This window comes from Podarcis vaucheri (assembly GCF_965113315.1).
Source record: "Podarcis vaucheri genome assembly, chromosome: 13".
NCBI lineage: Eukaryota > Metazoa > Chordata > Lepidosauria > Squamata > Lacertidae > Podarcis > Podarcis vaucheri.
The window spans coordinates 4,309,045-4,331,027 of record NC_138751.1 but is presented as its reverse complement, the minus strand read 5'-3'; the positions used below and the strand labels follow the sequence as shown (position 1 = coordinate 4,331,027).

General features: G+C 51.5%; 2 protein-coding genes across 3 annotated transcripts; one reads left to right on the top strand and one right to left on the bottom strand.

The window, feature by feature from the left end:
• Positions 1-167: 167 nt before the first annotated feature.
• On the top strand, positions 168-12,133 carry LOC309517999 (monocarboxylate transporter 13-like). Of its 2 annotated transcripts, none has more exons than XM_082197749.1 (4): positions 168-629; positions 6,772-6,915; positions 7,964-8,737; positions 11,009-12,133. In XM_082197749.1, exons 1-4 carry the CDS (start codon positions 425-427, stop codon positions 11,209-11,211), a joined length of 1,326 nt encoding a protein of 441 aa, XP_082053875.1. In that variant the 5' UTR covers positions 168-424; the 3' UTR covers positions 11,212-12,133. The 2 variants fall into 2 exon arrangements, with proteins under 2 accessions (XP_082053875.1, XP_082053874.1); XM_082197748.1 differs by lacking the exon at positions 168-629 and adding an exon at positions 4,628-5,189 and having other exon boundaries at positions 11,009-12,130.
• Positions 12,134-12,199: 66 nt separating this feature from the next.
• Positions 12,200-17,948, bottom strand: SLC16A11 (solute carrier family 16 member 11). Its single transcript, XM_082197764.1, has 4 exons — positions 17,732-17,948; positions 16,757-16,900; positions 14,953-15,687; positions 12,200-12,413 (listed from the first exon to the last, which is right to left on the bottom strand). The coding sequence occupies exons 1-4, from the start codon at positions 17,931-17,933 to the stop codon at positions 12,205-12,207; spliced, it is 1,290 nt and encodes a 429-aa protein (XP_082053890.1). The 5' UTR covers positions 17,934-17,948; the 3' UTR covers positions 12,200-12,204.
• Between the last annotated feature and the right edge of the window lie 4,035 nt (positions 17,949-21,983).

Genomic DNA, 21,983 nt, shown 5'->3' with positions numbered 1-21,983 from the left:
CCGTCGCGTGGATCACAGTGGCTAGGTCAGGGCGAGAGAGGTTCTGTTCTGTGTTGCCTTCCTGCCATTTCTGGTGTTCACAGGGACACACCTCCGCTCAGACTTTGGCCCCGGATTTTACGACAGGCCATCAAAGGCGGGCAATCTTCGGGTGGTCGCCCCGTGGCAAAGAGGGAACTTCCGCAACGTTGACATGCCTTGAAAGAGGCGGCAAGGAGGGGTCAGGTTCTTTGATTGCGTTTTATAATATTTGTGCTAACCCCATAGGAAATTAGCCACTTTTGCGGGAAAAGTCTGACACTTGTGTGTATATCGTCTGTTGCTCAGAATGCAGCCGCTTCTGGGGAAGAACCCACGAGGAGCAAAACAGCCGCATAGGGACGCTGCTGGCGGTGACTTCACAGGGCTCCTGTATTGAAAAGGCATGAGCCCACGGGTATATTCCGAGCCCCCAGATGGGGGCTGGGGCTGGGCGATCGCGCTGGCGTGTTTCATGCAGTCCGTCCTGGTCTTTGGGGTCACACGCCTTTTAGGCATCTTCTTTGTGGAGTTCATGGCCTATTTCGACGAGCCGGCGAGCGCCACGTCCTGGATTTCGTCCGTCGCCTTGGCCATGATGATGGTCACTAGTGAGTACCCGACTCCGATCCGTTTCCAGGGGGGTTAAGATAAGATAAAACTTCATTCGCGTTAGCCAATGGTCATAGCGACAGTAAAACATTACAGTACAGTGGTACCTCGGGTTCCATACGCTTCAGGTTACAGACTCCGCTAACCCAGAAATATTACCTTGGGTTAAGAACTTTGCTTCAGGATGAGAACAGAAATCGTGCTCCGGTGGTGCAGTGGCAGCAGGAGGCCCCATTAGCTAAAGTGCTGCTTCAGGTTAAGAACTGCGGTTGCTGTTTAGTCGTGTCCGACTCTTCGTGACCCCCTGGACCAGAGCACGCCAGGCACTCCTGTCTTCCACTGCCTCCCGCAGTTTGGTCAAGCTCGTGCTGGTAGCTTCGAGAACACTGTCCCACCGTCTCATCCTCCGTCGTCTCCTTCTCCTTGTGCCCTCCATCTTTCCCAACATCAGGGTCTTTTCCAGGGAGTCTTCTCTTCTCATGAGGATATCCAAAGTATTGGAGCCTCAGCTTCAGGATCTGTCCTTCCAGTGAGCACTCAGGGCTGATTTCCTTCAGAATGGAGATGTTTGATCTTCTTGCAGTCCATGGGACTCTCAAGAGTCTCCTCCAGCACCATGATTCAAAAGCATCAATTCTTTGGCGATCAGCCTTCTTTATGGTCCAGCTCTCACTTCCATACATCACTACTGGGAAAACCAGAGCTTTAACCATAGGTTAAGAACAGTTTCAGGTTAAGAACGGACCTCCTGAACGAATTAAGTACTTAACCCGAGGTACCACGCAGAAAAGGAAATTTGATATAAGAGCACAATTTAAAGTCCTGAATCAGCAGCCCTTATTCTGATCTCCCCTGCTATGAACCTAGCAACCTTTGCTGTTATCTGCTCATTTTGATCTGATAGAAGAAAGGACATTGTGGCAGCGGTTGAGCGCCCTGGGATGGTTAGTACGAGTGGGGTGGTGATCTCGTTCCTCAGGTTTTTTTTAAAGGGAGTGCAAGGCAGGAGGACGTGTGCCGCTGTTTCGGTGCTACCGTCTCCACAGGGGCAAAGGCGTTTCTCAGGCAGGATCTTTTTGTCAGCATCACCCTTGAGCCAGTGCCACCAACTGGACTCATCCACTTCAGCCCCGACTGGGCTAGGCGAGCTGAGAAGAAGAAGAAGAAGAAGAAGAAGAAGAAGAAGAAGAAGAAGAGTAGTAGTAGTAGTAGTAGTTTGGATTTGATATCCCGCTTCATCACTACCCGAAGGAGTCTCAAAGCGGCTAACAATCTCCTTTCCCTTCCTCCCCTGCAACAAACACTCTGTGGGGTGAGTGGGGCTAAGAGACTTCAGAGAAGTGTGACTAGCCAAGGTCACCCAGCAGCTGCATGTGGAGGAGCGGAGACGCGAGCCCAGTTCCCCAGATTACGAGACTACCGCTCTTAACCACTACACCACACTGGCTCTTCCAGAGTAGCACTTCCAGAGACCACCTTCTGCACAGGAACTGGTCAAAGTGCTGTGGACTCACAGCTTAGAGTTGTGAGCACCGGATTAACTCCCACTAGAAGACAGTCGTCGCACAGCAGAGTCTAGCAGAGCATATAAACAACTCGGAGAGCAGCTCTGTAGAATACCTTCTTTAATTCTATCTGCAACTATAATACAACTATATACAGAGCTAAATAGGTCTAAGCATAAATGAATGCTGCACTGCACTGTCTGCAGCTGCTCTTAGCAGCAACCTTATCTCTACACACGATCTCTCTCTAACACTCTCTCTCTCCGACACACTGACTGACTCTTTGATGTGGTGCTGGAGCAGAATAAGTAGAGAGCAGAACGCTGCCCCTCCTCTCTGGAGAATCAACAGACTCCTCAGGAGATTCTTGGATATGGGAGGGGTGAAATCTCCTCACTTTTGGAATCGACCCTCAAGTACCGTATTTTTCGCCCTATAGGATGCACTTTTTCCCCTCCAAAAATGAAGGGGAAATGTGTGTGCGTCCTATGGGGCGAATGCAGGCTTTCGCTGAAACCTGGAGAGAGAGAGGGGTCGGCGCGCACCGACCCCTCTCACTCTCCAGGCTTCAGGAAGCTATCTGCAAGTCTTGCAAGCCCAGCGGGATGTCCCGCGGGCTGCAGCCCAAAAGCTCGGGGGACAGCGGGGAGGCGCAGCGCCGCCACCCCGTTATTCCCCGACCTGATCTGGAGGCTGGCGGGGGGAGAAGCAAGTTTGCTTCTCCCCCCCCCCGCCAGCCCCACAAGCTCGGGGGATAGCGGGGAGGCGGAGCGCCGCCACCCCGCTATTCCCAGACCTGATCTGGAGGCTGCGGGGGGGGGGGAGAAGCAAACTTGCTTCTCCCCCTGCCAGCCCCACAAACTTGGGGGACAGCGGGGCAAGCTGTCTCTGAAGGCAGAAGAGGGAGACGGAGCGCTCCGTCTCCCTCTTCTAGCTTGGGGATGGCTGCGCAAACCTGGGGGGGAAATAAAAATTTTTCCCTTGATTTCCCCCCCCCCCAAAAAAAAATACTAGGTGCGTCCTATGGGCTGGTGCGTCCTATAGTGCCAAAAATACGGTACCACAGATGGCAAAACATCCGGTCTTGCAAGTGTAAAAGCACGTCTGTATTTTGGGATAATAAGTTTGTGCAGATACGGGGCCAGAGAATCAAAATGGAGAGGTGGAAAATGAACAGGGCAGAATTTCCTTATAGAGGCCAGGTTGTTCTGATGCTCAATATCTTTTAGACGTTGACCAATTAGACTGTTTGCTTTAGTAGGGCCCATAGTGAGTAGGTGGGGATAGGACACAAGAGTGAGGTTTTTGATAGACGGTTTTAAGCCAGGCACTTTTATGGGAGTCTTGAAGTACTAGGGATAGTAAACCAGGGATGTTTCCAGGATCCAAGAGCCAATAGCCTGATTTCCAAATGCAGTTGTAAACCTAGCCTTGCTCATTCATTTAAGCGGGTCAAATCCTGATACGATAGCCTGTTTAATTTCCCACCTGTCTTTTAGCAGCTGCTAGGTCCTAGACTTCGTCAAACTCTGTAAAAAGTCTGAGAGCAAGCTAGTCACTTCTCAGGGACAAATTCAGCATCCTTTTCTGGAAGCAAAGAAATCAGTGCAAAAAAGAAATCAGTGCAAAAAGAAAAAGGCGCTATTTGTTTTCAAAACAACAGTGGACAAGCAAAGTCGTTTTACGCAATTCACTCTTATTCTTCAAATTACTCCTTCACTGCTGTAGTTTCATTTCTTCCTCCGAGAATTTTTGGAAAACAAAACACATGATTTTAATAAAATGGGTCGAAGCAGAGAGCTCTGAATAAATGCTCATTTGCTTCATGTGCAACTGGACTCGGTTTCTGCAAAAGCAATAGCAAAAAAACTTCGTCTAGGCAACTGCCAGTAAAATAACCCTTTTTACACTTCTGTTCATGGCAGCTAGAATTTGCTTGTTCGTCCACAGTCCAACTTCACTCCTCTTTTCCCCACACCCCTTTTACTTATTTTCTTGGGTTGAATTGCTACTGAACGCAATGGCTTGGAGGCAGCAGCTTCTGAGTACAGTGGTACCTCGGGTTACATATGCTTCAGGTTACATACGCTTCAGGTTACAGATTCCGCTAACCCAGAAATAGTGCTTCAGGTTAAGAACTTTGCTTCAGGATGAGAACAGAAATCGTGCTCCGGCGGCAGCGGGAGGCCCCATTAGCTAAAGTGGTGCTTCAGGTTAAGAACAGTTTCAGGTTAAGTACGGACCTCCGGAACGAATTACCGTATTTTTCGCCCCATAGGACGCACTGGCCCATAGGACGCACCTAGTTTTTTTTGGGGGGGGGAGAAATAAAGGAAAAAAATTATTTCCTCCCCAGGTGCGGGGCTGGGGTGGGGGAAGCCCAAGCTTCCCCTGACCCCAGCCCCCAGAACAGGCTGCTATCCGCAAGCCGTGGGAGAGCTGCGTGACTTCAGACCGCAGGTGCGCAGTGACACACCTCCGCGCAGACTTTGGCCCCGGGGTTTACGACGGGCAACCTTTCGAACGCGGGTCACATCAAGCGCAAGCGATGTTCAGGGGGTCAGCAGTGGCAGAGAGAGCACTTTCTCGACGCTGACGTGGTTTGGAAGAGGAGGAGAGGGGACCTGGTGGTTTAACTGTCTTTTAAAAAAGAAAAGAAAAAGAAAGCTTTCTGCTGAACCTATAGGAAAATCGCCACTTCGGGGGGTGGAGGGAGAAGTCGCCTATATATGCTCCATTACTCAGAATGCAGCCGCTTCTGGGGCAGAGTCCACAAAGCGCAAAACAGCCACATAGGGAAGCTGCTCTGTGCTGGCAGTGAATTCATGGGGCTCCTCTACTGAAACGACATGAGCCCACAGGTATATTCTGAGCCCCCAGATGGGGGCTGGGGCTGGGCGATCACGCTGGCATGTTTCATGCAGTCCGCCCTGGTCTTTGGGGTCACGCGGCCTTTCGGCATCTTCTTTGTGGAGTTCATGGCCTATTTCGACGAGCCGTCGAGCGCCACGTCCTGGATTTCGTCTATCACCGTGGCCACGTCGAAATTCACCAGTGAGTACCCGATTCCGAGCCGTTTCCGATGACCGAGTGACTGGTTTCTAAACGCAATTGTGAGCTTAGTCGGTTTCTGCACGTGCTATAGAGAGACATGGGATGTGGGCCTAGGGCGTTCCGATCAGAAGGTCGGCGGTTCGAATCCCCGCGACAGGGTGAGCTCCCAGTGCTCGGTCCCTGCTCCTGCCAACCTAGCAGTTCAAAAGCACATCAAAGTGCCAGTAGATAAATAGGTACCGCTCCAGCGGGAAGGTAAACGGCGTTTCCATGCGCTGCTCTGGTTCAGAACACCAGCTCCCTCGGCCAGTAAAGCGAGATGAGCGCCGCAAACCCAGAGTCGGTCACGACTGGACCTAATGGTCAGGGGTCCCTTTACCTTTACCTTTACAGAGGGAAGTGGTGGTAACGATTATTGTTATTTATTAAATTTGTATACCCGCAGGTCTCAGGGTGGTTCGCAACGTAAAATCACAATATAAAAACTGAGGGGCAGGTGGGGCCCAGCCACCTGGGAAGGGAGCCCACCTTAGAGAAGGAAAACTCTGCTCCTCAACCTCCGCTGCCTTGTCAGAAATCTTCAGGAGATGAAAAGGCTCTGGAGGAAACCCTACACAAATCTGGAGCGGAGTCCCTAAGGCGGTTAGATGGCGCCTTGTACGCCTCCTTCTCGCAACTCCTGCAGCCACTAAAATACAGCGGTACCTCGGTTTTGCAAACATCTCCGCTGACAAACATTTCGGAACTCGACTGCCGTAAAACCAGAAGTAACTGCTTCAATTTTCGAACGTGCCTTGGAAGTCAAACGGCTTCCGCTGAGTGCATACGTTATTTTTCTCAATTGAATTGGCAGGCCGCCTATTGCGCCTCAGTTTTCGAACGTTTCGGAACTCGAACGTTCTTGCGGAACAGAATACGTTTGAAAACCGAGGGACCACTGTATTTGAGGGGGTCTGCCCCACCCCCAGTTGATGGACACTGCCTTTCAAATGGTGTTCATGAGTCTTGTGATCGATTGTGCGAGGCAGGCCTTACCTGGGCCCCCCAATAATATTTTATCCAAGTGGGCACCCTTGAATAGGGAACTAGCATTAATTCTTATTTTCATTCCTATCCACACCTTTTACCTAGACTGGGACTTGAGTCAGCTTACTCAGATTGAAGCAGAAGGGATAAAATGCAGAAGACTCAAAGTCATTAGCAGAGCCCAAGCAATATAAAGACAGGTGAATACAGATAGCAAAGAAAAAGGAAAAAGAATGGCATTATTTAAAAGCCCTTACTTTAAGGAAACAGTCCGTTCCCCAAAGGCCGGTAGCTATAAAAACATCTTCACCTGTTTGGCAGAAGGATAGGAATTGGGGAGCTGGTCTGGCTTCTCTAAGCAGGGAGTTCCTAAGGTGCCTGGGAGGAGCCACCACCGAAAAGGCCCTGTCCCATGTCCCCACCGTGCAGGCCTGGGAGGGTGGCAGGACTGAGAGAAGCACCTCCCCCAGAGATCTCAGGGGAGAATGAGATCCTTCGGGTAGCCTCAGCCGTGAGGGTCCAGATCAGCCCCTCTGTTTATCTTCTATATTTTCAGGTCCGTTGGCAGGGGCACTGGCCACTCAGTACGGAGAGCGTCCCGTCGCCATGGCAGGGGGGCTCCTTTCGGCCCTCGGCTACTTCCTCGCCTCCTTCGCCACCAACCTGGCACAGCTCTATATATTTATTGGCGTGTTCACAGGTAAGGAATGTCTGGAGTCAAGCCAGGGTCTCCTTCTTACCGGGAGGGGCTCTTCCTCCGCAGTAAAGACCCCCAGCCACAGGCCAGAAAGGTTTATTATTTGAATATGCTTGCCACATTATACACACACAGAGAGAGAACTACATGCCCTAGGTTCTCCCTTGCTCCCTCTAAATCCCTATAACTCAATATTGTCATTGATATAAAATGTCTTTTACAAATGGATAACACGCATGCAGGTTATCCCAGAGTTCGGAGGGACCTCCGAAGCTCATCTAGTCCAACTCTCTGCAATGCAGGAATCGTTTGCCAGTGTGGGACTCGAACCCAGAACCCTGAGATTCAGAGTCTCATGCTTCGCCAACAGAGCTATCCCAGCTTACAGAGCTATTTATACATAATTTCATATCTGTAATTGTTATGATATACTGACGTACCTTGGTTCTTGAACTTTATTATTATTATTATTATTATTATTATTATTATTATTACTATTATTAATTATTATTTATACCCCGCCCATCTGGCTGGGCTTCCCCAGCCACTCTGGGCGGCTTCCAACCAAATATTAAAATACAGTAGTACATCAAACATTAAAAACTTCCCTAAACAGGGCTGCCTTCAGATATCTTCTAAAAATCTGGCAGTTGTTCTTCTCTTTGACATCTGCTGGGAGGGCGTTCCACAGGGCGGGCGCCACCACCGAGAAGGCCCTCTGCCTGGTTCCCTATAACTTGGCTTCTCGCAGGGAGGAAACCGCCAGAAGGCCCTCGGAGCTGGACCTCAGTGTCCGGGCAGAACGATGGGGGTGGAGACGCTCCTTCAGATATACTGGGCCTTTGAGGCCATTTAGGGGTTTCAAGGTCAGCTCCAACACTTTGAATTGTGCTCGGAAACGTACACCGGACGTTCGGCTTCCGGAAAACGTTCAGAAACCGGGACGACCGCTTCCGGTTTCTGGTTGTCCGGGAGGCGAAACGTTTGCGTTGAAAGGCGCTTGGCTCCTTTTGCTGCGCTGACGCCCTGTTTCCCTGTCTTCCCCACTCAGGAATTGGCGGCACCTTTGCCCTCTGGCCCTCATTGGCCTTGCTGTCGCGCTACTTCGAGCGCCGGCGCCCCCTGGCCACCTCCCTGGCCCTCTCGGGCGCTGGCGTGGCCTCCCTGGCCCTCTCGCCCCTCTTCCAGTTCCTGGTGGACCTCTATGGCTGGCGCGGGGCTCTCCTGCTGGTATCCGGTATGGTCTTCCACCTGCTGCCATGCGGAGCTCTGCTTCGCCCCCTCGTCTTGCCCGAGGACGATGCCCTGGCAGTGCCCCCGGAGCAGGCGGTCAGCTGGCGCCACCGGCTCTCGTCTCTCTTCGGACTCTCTCTGCTCCGCCACCGAGGCTTCATGACCTACACCTGCTGCGGGGTGCTGAACGCGGCCGGGTTCTTCGTACCGCTGGTCCACCTCGTGCCCCACGCCCGGGAGCTGGACTTCGACGAGTACCAGGCGGCCTTCCTCGCCTCCGCCGTGGGTGTAGCCGACATCGGGGGCCGCGTCGCCTGCACCTGGCTGGTCACCTGCGGCCCTCTCCGCCTCTGCCACCACCTCACCCTGTGGAGTTTCCTGGCAGGGGTTTCCGTCCTGGCTGTGCCCCTGGGGCGCAGCTATGGGGCCGTGCTCGCCATCAGCGCCTGCTACGGGTTCCTGGCCGGCGCCGTTCTCCCGCTCAGGGTCTCCACTCTGGTGGAAATCGTGGGTCCTGCACGGATCATGGGAGCAATTGGACTCATCAACCTGATGGAAAGCGTTGGGGCGCTGTCTGGGCCGCCCCTCTCAGGTAAGGAGGGCATGGTGCAGGCCGGAGCCTGGCGGTCAGCCGGTCAGTCTCCAAGCATCCTGATTTTCCAGGGACCGTCCCGGATTGACAGAAGCTGTCCCGGTTTCATCATCATCATCATTTTTAATTTGTATCCCGCCTTTCTATCTCAAGGCGGTTTACAAGTTGAAGAAACAAAAAATGTACTTCTTATAACAATCTAATGCAACACAAAAATGTGATAATAAAACAGAACTTTAAAATAGGCAGCCTACATCGAAATGGGGACGCAGGTGGCGCTGCGGGTTAAACCACAGAGCCTAGGACTTGCTGATCAGAAGGTCGGCGGTTCGAATCCCCGTGATGGGGTGAGCTCCCGTTGCTCAGTCCCTGCTCCTGCCAACCTAGCAGTTCGAAAGCACGTCAAAGTGCAAGTAGATAAATAGGTACCACTCCGGTGGGAAGGTAAACGGCGTTTCCGTGCACTGCTCTGGTTGGCCAGAAGCGGCTTAGTCCTGCTGGCCACATGACCCGGAAGCTGTACTCCCTCGGCCAGTAAAGCGAGATGAGCGCCGCAACCCCAGAGTCAGCCACGACTGGACCTAATGGTCAGGGGCCCCTTTACCTTTACCTACATCAAAATAGCAACATTCAACCATGAATTAGAATAGTATAACATAATAATAATATATTATTATGTTATACTATTGATAAAAGTTAAACAGAAATCCACTCCACAGTTACACTCCACCGGCATCCCCTTTTAACATTATTTTTTAGTAAAAAAAACCCCTAGTCTTGTACATGGAAAAGTACCGAATATTGAAATACTGTCCCTTAATGAGGCCAAACTTAGATTCACAAAATGTTTAGGGGTATGCGTGTCCCTGCCCCCCCCCCTAGAAAAAAGCACTGTTTGAGGGTATGGTAGATGTCCCTATTTTCATAGGAGTGTATGGAATTATGCAATCGCACAGCCAAGAAGGTAAGTAACTATACAACCTTCAGAAGACATCTGAAGGCATCCCTGGATAGGGAAGTTTTTTAATGTTTAAAGTTTTATTATGTTTTTATACATGTTGGAAGCCACCTAGAGTGACTGGCATGTTGTTGTTGTTGTTGTTGTTGTTGTTGTTGTTGTTGTTGTTGTTGTTGTTAAGGACATCCCTATTTTCACCAGAAAAAATGTCAGTGGGTACAACCTGCAGCCATCTCTCATACCCAAGGCTGGATTAAGACCTTTAGAGGTGCTAAGCACTTAAAAGATTTCAATGCCCCCCATATATCTAATTCAAAATATAAAGCACAAAAAACTGTAAAATAAAATGTTACTTTTCAAAACGAAACGAAACCTGCAGTAAGATGGAAAATAATGTTTATTTTTGTATAGTTCCACTTCATTCATATTTGAAACATTTCTTCCAACTTTTTATGATTGCGAAGCCTTTGATCGGATCCGCAGAACTAATCTTAGTGTTCCCCCTGAGGCCACACCCACCTGTCCGTCGGGTGCTGTCACCCCAATAGGCGAGTGATGTAAGCAAATTGAGACGAGGGGTGTTGTAGAGATTTATAAAGCTGTGCTGGGAGTGGGAGGCAGAGAAAAAAACTGCTTTTTTGCCCTTTAGCATACTGTCAACTCAGCTGTAGTCATTTAAATGAACAACTTAGATTTCTCTCCCTCTCTTTCAAAATACATCGCCTCCATTTTTGCCCGAGACTGGCGGGCTTATCCCATAGCTGTTAACGTTCCCCTTTTTTTAAGGGAAATCCTCTTACTCCAAATAGGATTCCTCGCAAGAAAAGCAAAAAGTTGACAGCTATGGCTTATCCCCCAGCTTATCTTCTCCATTGAACGCACTAGCCACAAAATTCAGGACAGATGAAATAAAGGACTTATTTGTGCCGCGCAGTTAAACTGCGGAACTACCTGCCACAAGAGGCAGTGACGTCTACCAAACTAGATGGCTTTAAAAGAGGATTGGGTGAATTCATGGAGGAGGAGGAAGAGGAGGAGCAGGCTATCGATGGCTTCCGACCTCTCCCTTCACAATTGGAGGCCATCGATAATAATAATAATAATAATAATTTATTATTTATACCCCGCCCATCTGGCTGAGTTTCCCCAGCCACTCTGGGCGGCTCCCAATCAAGTGTTAAAAACAGTACAGCGTTAAATATTAAAAACGATCCAGCAGACCTGATCCAGCGAACTTTTACTATGCTCTTATTATGTACACCCCCAAGATGAATCTTATTCCACTCACGACTTGGACCTTTCCTCTGTTCCAGGTTGGATCCGGGACGTGAGCGGAAGTTACAAGGCCTCTTTCCTGGCAGGGGGTTCCTTCCTCGTCGCTGGAAGCCTGGGACTTTTGCTCCTGCCCGGCTATTTCTCCCTCCATACCCCCAGCCCCCCCAAGCAGAACCAGGAAGGGAGCAAGCTGGAAGATCCCTGGAACTCAAGCCAGCAAAACGGAGTTTGTCTAGCCTGAAGGAGATCAACCCCAGACTGTTTCGTTTTGGGAAAAGGACCAGTCTCTCCATCGGCCTGGGACATGTCATATTCCTGATGTTTGGGGGCAGGAAGGCAGTAGGGTGGAGGGGGAGCAGGCTGTTTTTTTACCCTCTGTCTTGCAAGCCCCACACACCCCCAGCTTGGAAGGGACAGGAGCAAAATATACGTCTAAATTAAGTACCAGAGTCAACTCTCAATACATCACTTCTGGCAAATGAGACATCCTAGCTGCTTAATGGGCCATGAACATTTGTGTCCCGGGCTTTTGAAACCCCTGTGCTATCTGAAACCAAAACAGCACATTAGTTGTCAGATGTGAAATATATTAGCCTTGCTTTCAGTTCTCCTACAAATTGGACTACAAATCCCATCAGCCTCTGCCAGCACGACTGTGCATGATTTATGGCTGAACACCTGAAGCGCGCCAATTTGGGTAGAAAGCTGCTGTTAGACCGGGCAGCTCTCAAATTCTTTTTTGCACACCCCTCGACAATTGCTCGGCGACTTAGAAGAGCATTTAATAAGCTTTATCGTGTGTGTTTTTAAATCACGGCTCATACTTAACTCATATTTAATAAAAAAAGATATATATATATATATTCTTCTGCAGTGCAGGCATGGTCGATAAAAGCAACCTCTTTGTATGCAAGTTATTGATCCCTTGAAATGAAATTTTAAGGGAGGAATTATTCGGCAGACACTGTCTTGTGAAAATGGCAGGCTTATCCAGCCTTCGAACTCCAGCCTTGATAAAATAATAATAATAATAATAATCACCTGCCTGGGCAAAAGAGATATTCTCAAATCCTCTGAAACCTTTCCAGTTTGTGGATTAGTGTCTGAGAAACAGCCTGTGTCCCAGATTTAAGATATGCGACAACTTTTTGTCCTCTGCGGTGAAAAACAGGCGCTCACGGCTGAAGTTCGGTTGTTGTGTCAATGCTTGAGAAGAGGTGTTTCTTTTCTTTCTTCATACCTGCGAACATTTGCTTGTGAGGGGAGAAGGCAGCAGAGAGGGGAGCGAGCCAAGGGTTCCCCGGGTCCTGCGATGGGCATCGTCCTTGCAGCAGCCGGGGCAGAAAGAGGGGAGGGCAGCGAAGACCCCGCTGGCGCAGAGGACGAAGGACCCTCCGACCAGGAACGAGGCGGTGAAGTCTCCCGTCAGGTCTCTCAGGAAACCTGGAGAAGAAGAGGAAGACAGTAGGAGGCCGCCAGATCTTGCTTTCGCCAGAACTCAGAGAACTTTGGGCAGGAGGCCTGGACTCGTGGCTAATGGCAAAACAGAACCTCCATGTTCAAGGGCAGTGTACCTTGACGCCTGGCAGGACCGAATTTAGGTGTGATGGGGCCCTCTGCTACTGAAGGTAATGGGGCCCTCTATACATCCAGCTGTCCTTTGTCAACAACAAATTGTCGCTGTTTTTTGTGTTGAATATATGCTATGTGGTCATTTATGGACCTGATAGGTATCTAAAGCCGTTTGCACATAAGAAAAGTTTATTTTTCCTTTACATTTTTGGGGGGGCCCCAAGAGAGTGGGGCCGTAAGCTATACCTTGTTTAGCTTATAGTGGCACCTGGCACATTCAAGTAAGGAGGAAACATGAGGCACGAAATTTGCATGGTGTTTGCATAACAGCCTCGGTCCAGAATACCTGAAGGAGCGTCTCCACCCCCATCGTTCTGCCCGGACACTGAGGTCCAGCTCCGAGTGCCTTCTGGCGGTTCCCTCCCTGCGAGAAGTGAGGTTTCAGGGAACCAGGCAGAGGGCCTTCTTGGTGGTGGCACCCGCCCTGTGGAACCCGCCCTCCCATCCGATGTCAAGGAAATAAACAACTATCTGACTTTTAGAAGACATCTGAAGTTTTTAATGTCTGGTGTTTTATTGTGTTTTTAATATTCTGTTGGAAGCCGCCCAGAGTGGCTGGGGAAAACCAGCCAGAATGGCAGAGTATAAAAATTATTATTATTATTATTAAAATGCATGGCTGCAAATTTAGTAACAATGGCAATACAGTGGTACCCCGCAAGAGGAACGCCTCGCGAGACTAAAAACTCGCAAAACGAAAGGTTTTTTCGTTTTTGAGTTGCCTCGCAAGACGAATTTCCCTATGGGCTTGCTTCGCAAAACGAAGCTTGCCCCGCAAGCTCCGGGGACAGCGGGTCTTCCCCGCTGTCCCCGGACCTCTTTTGAAGCAAGGGGCGGCGGGGAGAAGCTGTCCAGGACCTCTTCTGAAGGCGGGCGGGGGGCAAAAGTCTTTGTCCCCCCTGCCTGCCTTCCCAGGGGCTTTTACATCGCCCCGGACAGCGGAGAAGTCCTCCGCTGTCCCGGGCGATTTTAAAATGCCGCCTGCCAGCATTTTAAGATCGCCCCGGACAGCGGAGAAGTCCTCCGCTGTCCCGGGTTTTTTAAAATGCTGGGGGTGGGAAGAAAAGCCCTTGTCCCCCCCCCCCAGCCTTCAGAAGAGGTCGGGGGACAGACTGTCCCCGGACCTGGTCTGAAGGCGGTTTCCATAGGAACGCATTAATTGATTTTCAATGTATTCCTATGGGAAACCGTGCTTCGCAAGACGAAAAACTCGCAAGAAGAAAAAACTTGCGGAACGAATTAATTTCGTCTTGCGAGGCACCACTGTAATTTAAACAGGGGTAATGCATCTCAGCTACCCAGAACTCTCTTCTTGTCTGGATGGAGGGCAGAGTGGTTGGGTGGGAACGTGTGTGAGGTCACTGGCTGAACATGGGCCAGTCACGGCCTCCTGGTCCTCGCCTACCTCCCAGGGTTGTTGTGGTGATCCAACGAGGAAGGGGAGAACCATTCCCATGCCACCTTGAGCACCTTCCAGGAAAAGGAGGGATAGGAATGCAGTGCTCCCGCCTTCGCACATTTGAAAAGCTAAGCAGGTGCCAGTGGGGTTTCAGATTGGATGGGGGACCTGCGTGTTGAGATCCCTGCATTGCAGGGGGTTGGGCTGGATGTCCCCCGGGGTCCCTTCAAACTCTATGATTCTGTGACTATTTATATGCAGCCCATCTGGCTGGGCCGCCTCTGGGCAGCTTCCAGCCAAATATCAAAACACAACAAAACATCGAGCATTAAAAACTTCCCTACAGAGTTCTAGATTCAGGTAGGTAGCCAGGCTGGTCTGACACAGTAGAAATATATATATATAAAATTTAAAAAATTGTCCAGTAGCACCTTAGGTAAAGGCTAAAGGGACCCCTGACCATTAGGTCCAGTCGTGACCGACTCTGGGGTTGCGGCGCTCATCTCGCTTTACTGGCCGAGGGAGCCGGCGTCCAGCTTCCGGGTCATGTGGCCAGCATGACTAAGCTGCTTCTGGCGAACCAGAGCAGCGCACGGAAATGCCGTTTACCTTCCCGCCGGAGTGGTACCTATTTATCTACTTGCACTTTGACGTGCTTTCGAACTGCTAGGTTGGCAGGAGCAGGGACCGAGCAACGGGAGCTCACCCCGTCGCGGGGATTCGAACCGCCGACCTTCTGATCGGCAAGTCCTAGGCTCTGTGGTTTAACCCACAGCGCCACCCGCGTCCCTCTAAGTAGCACCTTAGAGACCAACTAATTTTGTTCTTGGTATGAGCTTTCATATATAATTCTGATTATAGATGTTGTGATCTTTTCTATGAACCCCCCCCCAGACCTACTGTTGTAATCATCATCATCATCATCATCATCATCATCGAGGTGTCCCTTACCAGAGAGAGGCGGGCCCAGCAGCCCCCCGACGCTCATGGCCATCAGACACAGCCCCGTGGCGTTGACCACGCGTGCCACACCGACGATCTCGGGCAAGACCCCGAAGGCCACCGTGGCAAAACTGCCCGCGCTTGTGCCGTAGAGCAGGGCCAGTCCGAGGGCATCTGCGAAGGATGAGGCGAGCGGGAAGAGGAGCAGGCTGCATGCGGTCAGCGCACTGCAGAGGACGAGGAGGCGGGCCGGGGACAGGAGGCGCCGGTCAGCCAGGCCGCCGGCCACCAGCCGGGCCAGAGCGTCTGAGAGGGAGGCCGCGGACACGACGGCTGCGGCTTCGTAGGGTCCAAGGCCCATGGCTCGGCCGTAGGGCTCCAGGTGGACGTAAGGCGTGAAGTAGCCAGCGGCCAGTAGGGCGGCGCCGAGGGAGAAGGCTGCAAAGCCCCTCTCGGCGAACAGGCCCAGGTCGAAGCCCGGTCCCGAGTGCGAGAGGTCGCCCCGCAGGCTCAGCGGGCGCAGGAGGGCCCCGCAGACCAAGAGGTGGAGGCCCAGGGCGGAGGTGGCGAGCAGAGCCCCTCGCCACGCCAGGGAGTCAGCCAGGAGCCTCAGCAGCGGGGAGAAGGCGAAGGAGGACAGTCCGTTGCCCGTCAGTGCCAGGCCCATCGCCAGGGATCGCCGAGACGAGAAGTAGCGCGAGAGGGTGCCCATGACGGGGGCGAAGGCCAGCGCCCAGCCGAAACCTGCGAGGGGAGAGAGGCTTTGGTTGGGCGAAGGAAACAGCAGGCAGCCGTGTTGCTGCCAGCAATAAATCCCTCTTTATTCAAAGATCTGCTCAGGACTGCCAGGCCTAATGAGCACAGCAGCTGTGGTCCTGCCCCTATGAGGCAGTTGTGGGGGCTGAAGGTCCCTGTCTCCCCACAGCCATCTCAGTCCCCTCCTCTCCAGGTTTTCCCCAAGCATTCGGAGACTGCGCCTGCCTGCAGCCAACCTATCCTCCGCCCTCTTCATGCCTCTTCTGGTTCCTGGGGAGACCAAGGGAGAGAGGAGCAGGTGGCAGCAGGAGAGGGAGAGATTATTATCATAATTACTAAAGGACCCCTGACCATTAGGTCAAGTCACGGACGACTCTGGGGTTGCGGCGCTCATCTCGCTTTATTGGCCGAGGGAGCCAGCGTACAGCTTCCGGGTCATGTGGCCAGCAGGACTAAGCTGCTTCTGGCAAACCAGAGCAGCGCACGGAAACACCGTTTACCTTCCCGCTGGAGCAGTACCTATTTATCTACTTGCACTTGGACGTGCTTTCGAACTGCTAGGTTGGCAGGAGCAGGGACCGAGCAACAGGAGCTCACCCCATCATTGCGGGGATTCGAACCGCCGACGTTCTGATCAGCAAGTCCTAGGCTCTGTGGTTTAACCCACAGCGCCACCCGTGTCCCACATCATAACTACTACTACTACTTTAATAATAATAATTTTATTATTTATACCCCATCCAGCTAGGTCTCCCCAGCCACCCTGGGCGACTCCCAGCAGAGGACTAAAAACAGAATAAAACTTCAAACATTAAAAACTTCCCTAAACACTACGCTTATGTTCTGCCTCCTCCTTCATGCAGTGCGTAGTTAGACTGCGGAACTCCCTGCCACAGGAGGCGGAGGTGGCCGCCAGCTCGGGTGGCATCAGCAGAGGATCGGACAAGTTCGTGGGAGATAAGGCTCTGCTCTGCCTCCGCGGTTGGAAGCAGCGATCCTTCTGAACTCCACTTCCGGGGGGGAGCAGGAGGGAAAGGTGGACTCCATGCTCACTCACCTGTCAGAAAGCCCAGGGTGAGATACAACTGGAGTAAGCTGGTGCTGAAGGAAGCCCAGAAGACGCCCAGAGAGGAGAGAAGACCGCCCAGCATGACCACTGGACGAGCTCCGAACCGCATGCTAGCAGCCGTGCCAACGGGACCTGGGTGGAAAACGGGTGGAAGATGGTTGCAAAGGGTTAGGGCAGCGTCTTGGGTGTTTATTTTTGGACTACAACTCCCATCATCCTGAGTCAGCGTGACTGATTTTCGTGGATGATGGGAGTTGTAGTCCGACAACTTCTGGGGAGCCAAGGACGCAGAACACCGGCTTTTGGCAATCTGATTAGTTCACTGACATCTTCTAGAGATTCCCCCCCCAACCTCACGGTTACAGGTTAGTTTGTTTGGTTTTATGTTAAACTGAAGGATTGAACCAAGGCCAGGATTGAACCCGTGGCGTTCTGCATGCAAATCAAACCCTGCCAAACCCTTCCCAGATTTGCTCTCCGCCCCCTTTAATTTCATGATATTTAGAATATAATTAAAACATGACAGTGTAGGGATGTGAGATTAACAAGAAATGAGGAGCGCTGGGAGATTTTCTCCATTAGAAATAAGCTCTCATAGCATCCTAGAGTTGGTACCCCCAAGAGTCATCTAGCCCACCCCTTGCAATGCAGAAATCTCAGTTAAATGTGTTGCCTTCGCTCCGGAGACAGACCAGCTGATTCACTCAAAAATGAAGAGAAACGGCTGCCTTTTTTGTCTGGACAGACTTTTTACGGCTTAATTATTTGCCATTTCGCCTATTTGAACCCTGCACAGTTTTTCAGTATTTTGAGTTGTGTTCCAATATGGTTAAAAGGTTTGTTGCTTGAAAAGTATATTATTCTGCAGGCGGCCGCAACATCGCCGATACAAAAACTGGGATCCGGAGCAAAGGCGTCAACAGGCGTGGCCTTCTGGGTGGTGGCCCCATCTGGAAAACTTACTAGCCAGCTGCTGGGTTGCCAAGGCGATGGCCGTCACCCAGGAGACCTGGGCAGCGCTGGCGTCGAAAGCTTCCACCAGTTCTTCAAAGAGGATACCCAGAGATCTCAAAACCCCGTAAGTGAGGGAGTTGGCCAGAAATCCCGAGAGGACGATCAGCCAACCCCAGCCCCCATCCGGAGGGTTTTCCAGAGGCAGCGACATCTCTCAGGGTCAGATTCCTAGAAGAGTCGAAGGAGAGAAGAGAGTGTGTTTGCAAAACACGGCCATAACACACTGCTCTTTATAACTTCCACAAGACAAGGCTGCACATGTTCAGTGGGAACGTTGTGGCAGGGAGCAGCCGCCATTTCCGGTGCTCCTCTGACCCGGAAGTGCGCCGGAAATAGCTTGCGCGCATGCGCAAGCATTATTTGTGCGTGTGCAAGCGTTATTTGTGCATGCGCAAGTGTTATTTGCACACACACACAAGCGTTATTTGTGCATGCGCAAGCATTATTTGCACACACACAAGCGTTATTTGTGCATGCACAAGCATTATTTGCACACACACAAGCGTTATTTGTGCATGCACAAGTGTTATTTGCACACGCACAAGCGTTATTTGTGCATGCGCAAGCGTTATTTGTGCATGCACAAGTGTTATTTGCACACGCACAAGCGTTATTTGTGCATGCACAAGCGTTATTTGTGCATGCACAAGTGTTATTTCTGGTGCACATCCGGGTCGGAGGAGGCCCGCGCGCATGCGCACAAGCTATTTCCGGTGCTCCTCCATCCCAGAAGTGCACCGGAAATGTGTGCGCACACGTATGGGCACACGCTCCCCCGCCCTCTGGCCCGCCGAGTGATAGGCGCTGGAGACACTTGCCCAAGGCGCGGTAAGTTTGCTGACCCCTGATTTATAGCAATCGGGGCCGTCTTAACCATAGGTGCCAGGGGTGCGGGGCAACCGGGCACCGGGCTCTCAGGGGCACCAGGCTGAGAGTCCAGGGCCCGAGAGTTGGAGTCCAGGGAAGAGCCCGCCCATCGGTTTGAGCGCCACAGCGGGCTATTTTACTGCGGGCGGCTCTGTGCCATGAGTTTGGGGGTGACTGAGCCAGCGTGGCACTGAGGCGGACAATTGGATCTGCCCTCCTGCGCGCTTGGGATTGGTGTAGGGCCCAGCACACGCTGCTTACACCACGAGGCGCCCGGCTTTGCTTAGTTGCTGACGCCGATGCCTCAGGCTGGTTTGCTGCGCTGGGCTCCTTATGTTTCCTGTTTTCTTTTCCTGAGCAGAGATAAGCGTGGTGTCAGCTCCCTAAAAATGTTAACAGCTTTGGGGTTCCTCGGACACTGAGGCCCTCGGAGCTGGACCTCCGTGTCTGACCTGAACGACGGGGGTGGAGACATTCCTTCAGGTGTACTGGGCCTTTGAGGCCGTTTAGGGCTTTCAAGGTCAGCACCAACACTTTGAATTGTCCCCTGAAATGTACTGGGAGCCAATGTAGGTCTTTCAAGACTGGTGTTATGTTGTCTCGGCGGCCGCTCCCAGTCACCAGTCTAGCTGCCACATTCTGGATTAGTTCTGGGTCACCTTCAAAGGTCACCCCACATAGAGCGCATGGCAGTAGTCCAAGCAGGAGATGACCAGCATATGCACCACCCTGGTGATACAGTCAACGGGCAGGGAGGGTCTCATCCTGCATACCAGATGGAGCTGGTAAACAGCTGCCCTGGACACAGAATTGACCTGCGCCTCCATGGACAGCGGTGAGTCCAGAATGACTCCCAGGCTGCGCACCTGGTCCTTCAGGGGCACAGTTGCCCCGTTCAGGACCACAGAGTCCCGCCCACCCGCCCACCTCCTGTCCCCCCAAAACAGTACAGTGGTGCCCCGCAAGACGAATGCCTCGCAAGACGGAAAACTCGCTAGACGAAAGAGTTTTCCGTTTTGGAGGTGCTTCGCAAAACGAATCTCCTATGGGCTTGCTTCGCAAGACGAAAATGTCTTGCGAGTTCCTGCGGGGTTTTTTTCCTCCCCCCCCCTTTTCTAAGCCGCTAAACTGCTTATCCGCTAAGCCGATAAGCCGCTAAAAGCCCTAATAGCGCTAATAGCGCTAATCTGCTAATCTGTCAATGGGCTTGCTTCGCAAGACGAAAAAACCACTAGACGAAGAGACTCACAGAACGGATTCTTTTCGTCTTGCGAGGCACCACTGTACTTTTGTCTTGTCAGGTTTCAACCTCAATCCACCAGCTGCCATCCATCCTCCAACCGCCTCCAGACACTCACACAGGACCTTCACCGCCTTCACTGGTTCTGATTTGAAAGAGAGGTAGAGCTGGGTATCTTCTGCATATTGATGGACACCCAGCCCAAACCCCCTGATGATCTCTCCCAGCGGCTGCATGTAAATGTTGAAAAGCATGGGGAAGAGGACGGAACCCTGAGACTCATCTTGGCCAGCAGCAACGCATCAGGAGCTGGGTGCGCCCCCTGCTGGAAGGAGCTGGCGAGGCAGGGAGTCTGCCCCCCGAAAAAAACGCCCACCTGGTTAAATTCTCCAAACCAGCGTTTCCCACGGCGCAGGTGGGTCGCGCAGGCTTCGCACGGGAGCCCCATAAAATCCCCTGTGATCAAGCGGCGTGCGTGCATTCGCGTGAGCAAAATCTCGGATAGGGGGCTTTGAAAGTACTATAAATATTTCACCAAATGGCACATTAAATAGGGACGCTTCGCTCGGCTGCTCTGAGTAATGGGCACAAAACAAGCAAACTTGCAGTTCGGAGGCACGAAATCGGTGGCTGCCAAGAAAACGGAGAGGTCCAGAATTCATGGGGCAATAAATTGATGGGTCAGCATATCAAAGGATATCCAAAATAAAAAAAATCCTTCCAGTAGCACCTTAAAGACCAACTAAGTTAGTTCTTGGTATGAGCTTTCGTGTGCATGTACACTTCTTCAGATACACTGAAACAGAAGTTGCCAGATCCTTCTATATAGTGAGAAGGTGGGGAGGGGTATTACTCAGAAGGGTGGTGGGAATGGGAGATTGGCAGATAGCTGAGATGAGCCTGTTGACGACTGTAATAGGTCTTACAGGAAAAGGCAAGGGGTGAGAAGGTGAGAAATGGCTTAGTCATGTATAATGAGATAAGAATCCAATGTCTTTGTTCAGACCAGGTCTCTCCATATGAGCAAAAAACCTGGGAAACATAGTTCTGTATGCACCCAGCATGGCCACAATTCTCCTATATAGCAGGTGTTCTCAAAGTAAGGGGTGGGGTGGGGGGCTCAGGAGAGGCAAATGACTACCAGGCTTTGAAAAGTTGGCATCATTGGACCACGTTCATCCCTTTTGTGGAATTAATGGAAATAAATAGTTTTAACGGGACTTGGAATAAATGCGCAATTCGTTGTTTAGGTTTGGGATTTTGCTGTGCCGTTCTCTTTACTTGAGAGGGTCGTGCAAACGTCCGAACAGCGCTTTTTACAGGGGAGGGGGCGGTGGAAAGGAATTTATGGCACCAAGTTGCGGGGGGGGGGCGCGCAAAAAGTGTGGGACTCTCTGCGGTATAGTATCATGGCGACTCCCCAATCAAAATCTTCCTTTTTTCAAAATCAACACACACCCACCCCATGGTCTAAAGCCAAATACTCCCCCCCCCAAAAAAAAGCTGCTCACTGATTATACAAGGCAGTGCTTAAATCTTTAATCCGGAGACTCAAGGGGCAGTTTGGAACTGGTTGGTTCAGGTGTATTGTAACCCAACTCTCCTGGGAAACCTCCTTTTTTTTTGTGTGTGTGGGGGGGATGATTTGTGACGGCTGAGAAGAGAGAAGCCTTCTGGGCTGCATAAACTGGGGGGGGGGGTGTGGATCTCAGGACAGGGAAATGAGCAAGGGAGAGAATATAAAGTTTGGTAGGGGTCGCCAGGACGCAGAAGAGGGGGAACCCACGAGGGGTTTTGCAACCAAGAAGGGGTGGGTGGGATGCAAGACCCCCCCCCCATTTTAACAGGGACCGAAGGGGGGTCTCAATAATATAAAATGGAAACTTTTGAAGACCCCCCCTCCCCCAAACTGGTGGCATTTTTGTGGGGCATATTCTGCAATGTGTCATATCGGTGCAATAACAGCGCGTTATTGTGCACACATCATTATTGGGCTGGGGGGGGTCACTCTTATCCCATAAGCGCAGCAAAAGTTGGACACCGCCCCCACCCCATTCCCGGAACGTTTGCGGTGTGAAAAGTTGCAGGATACTC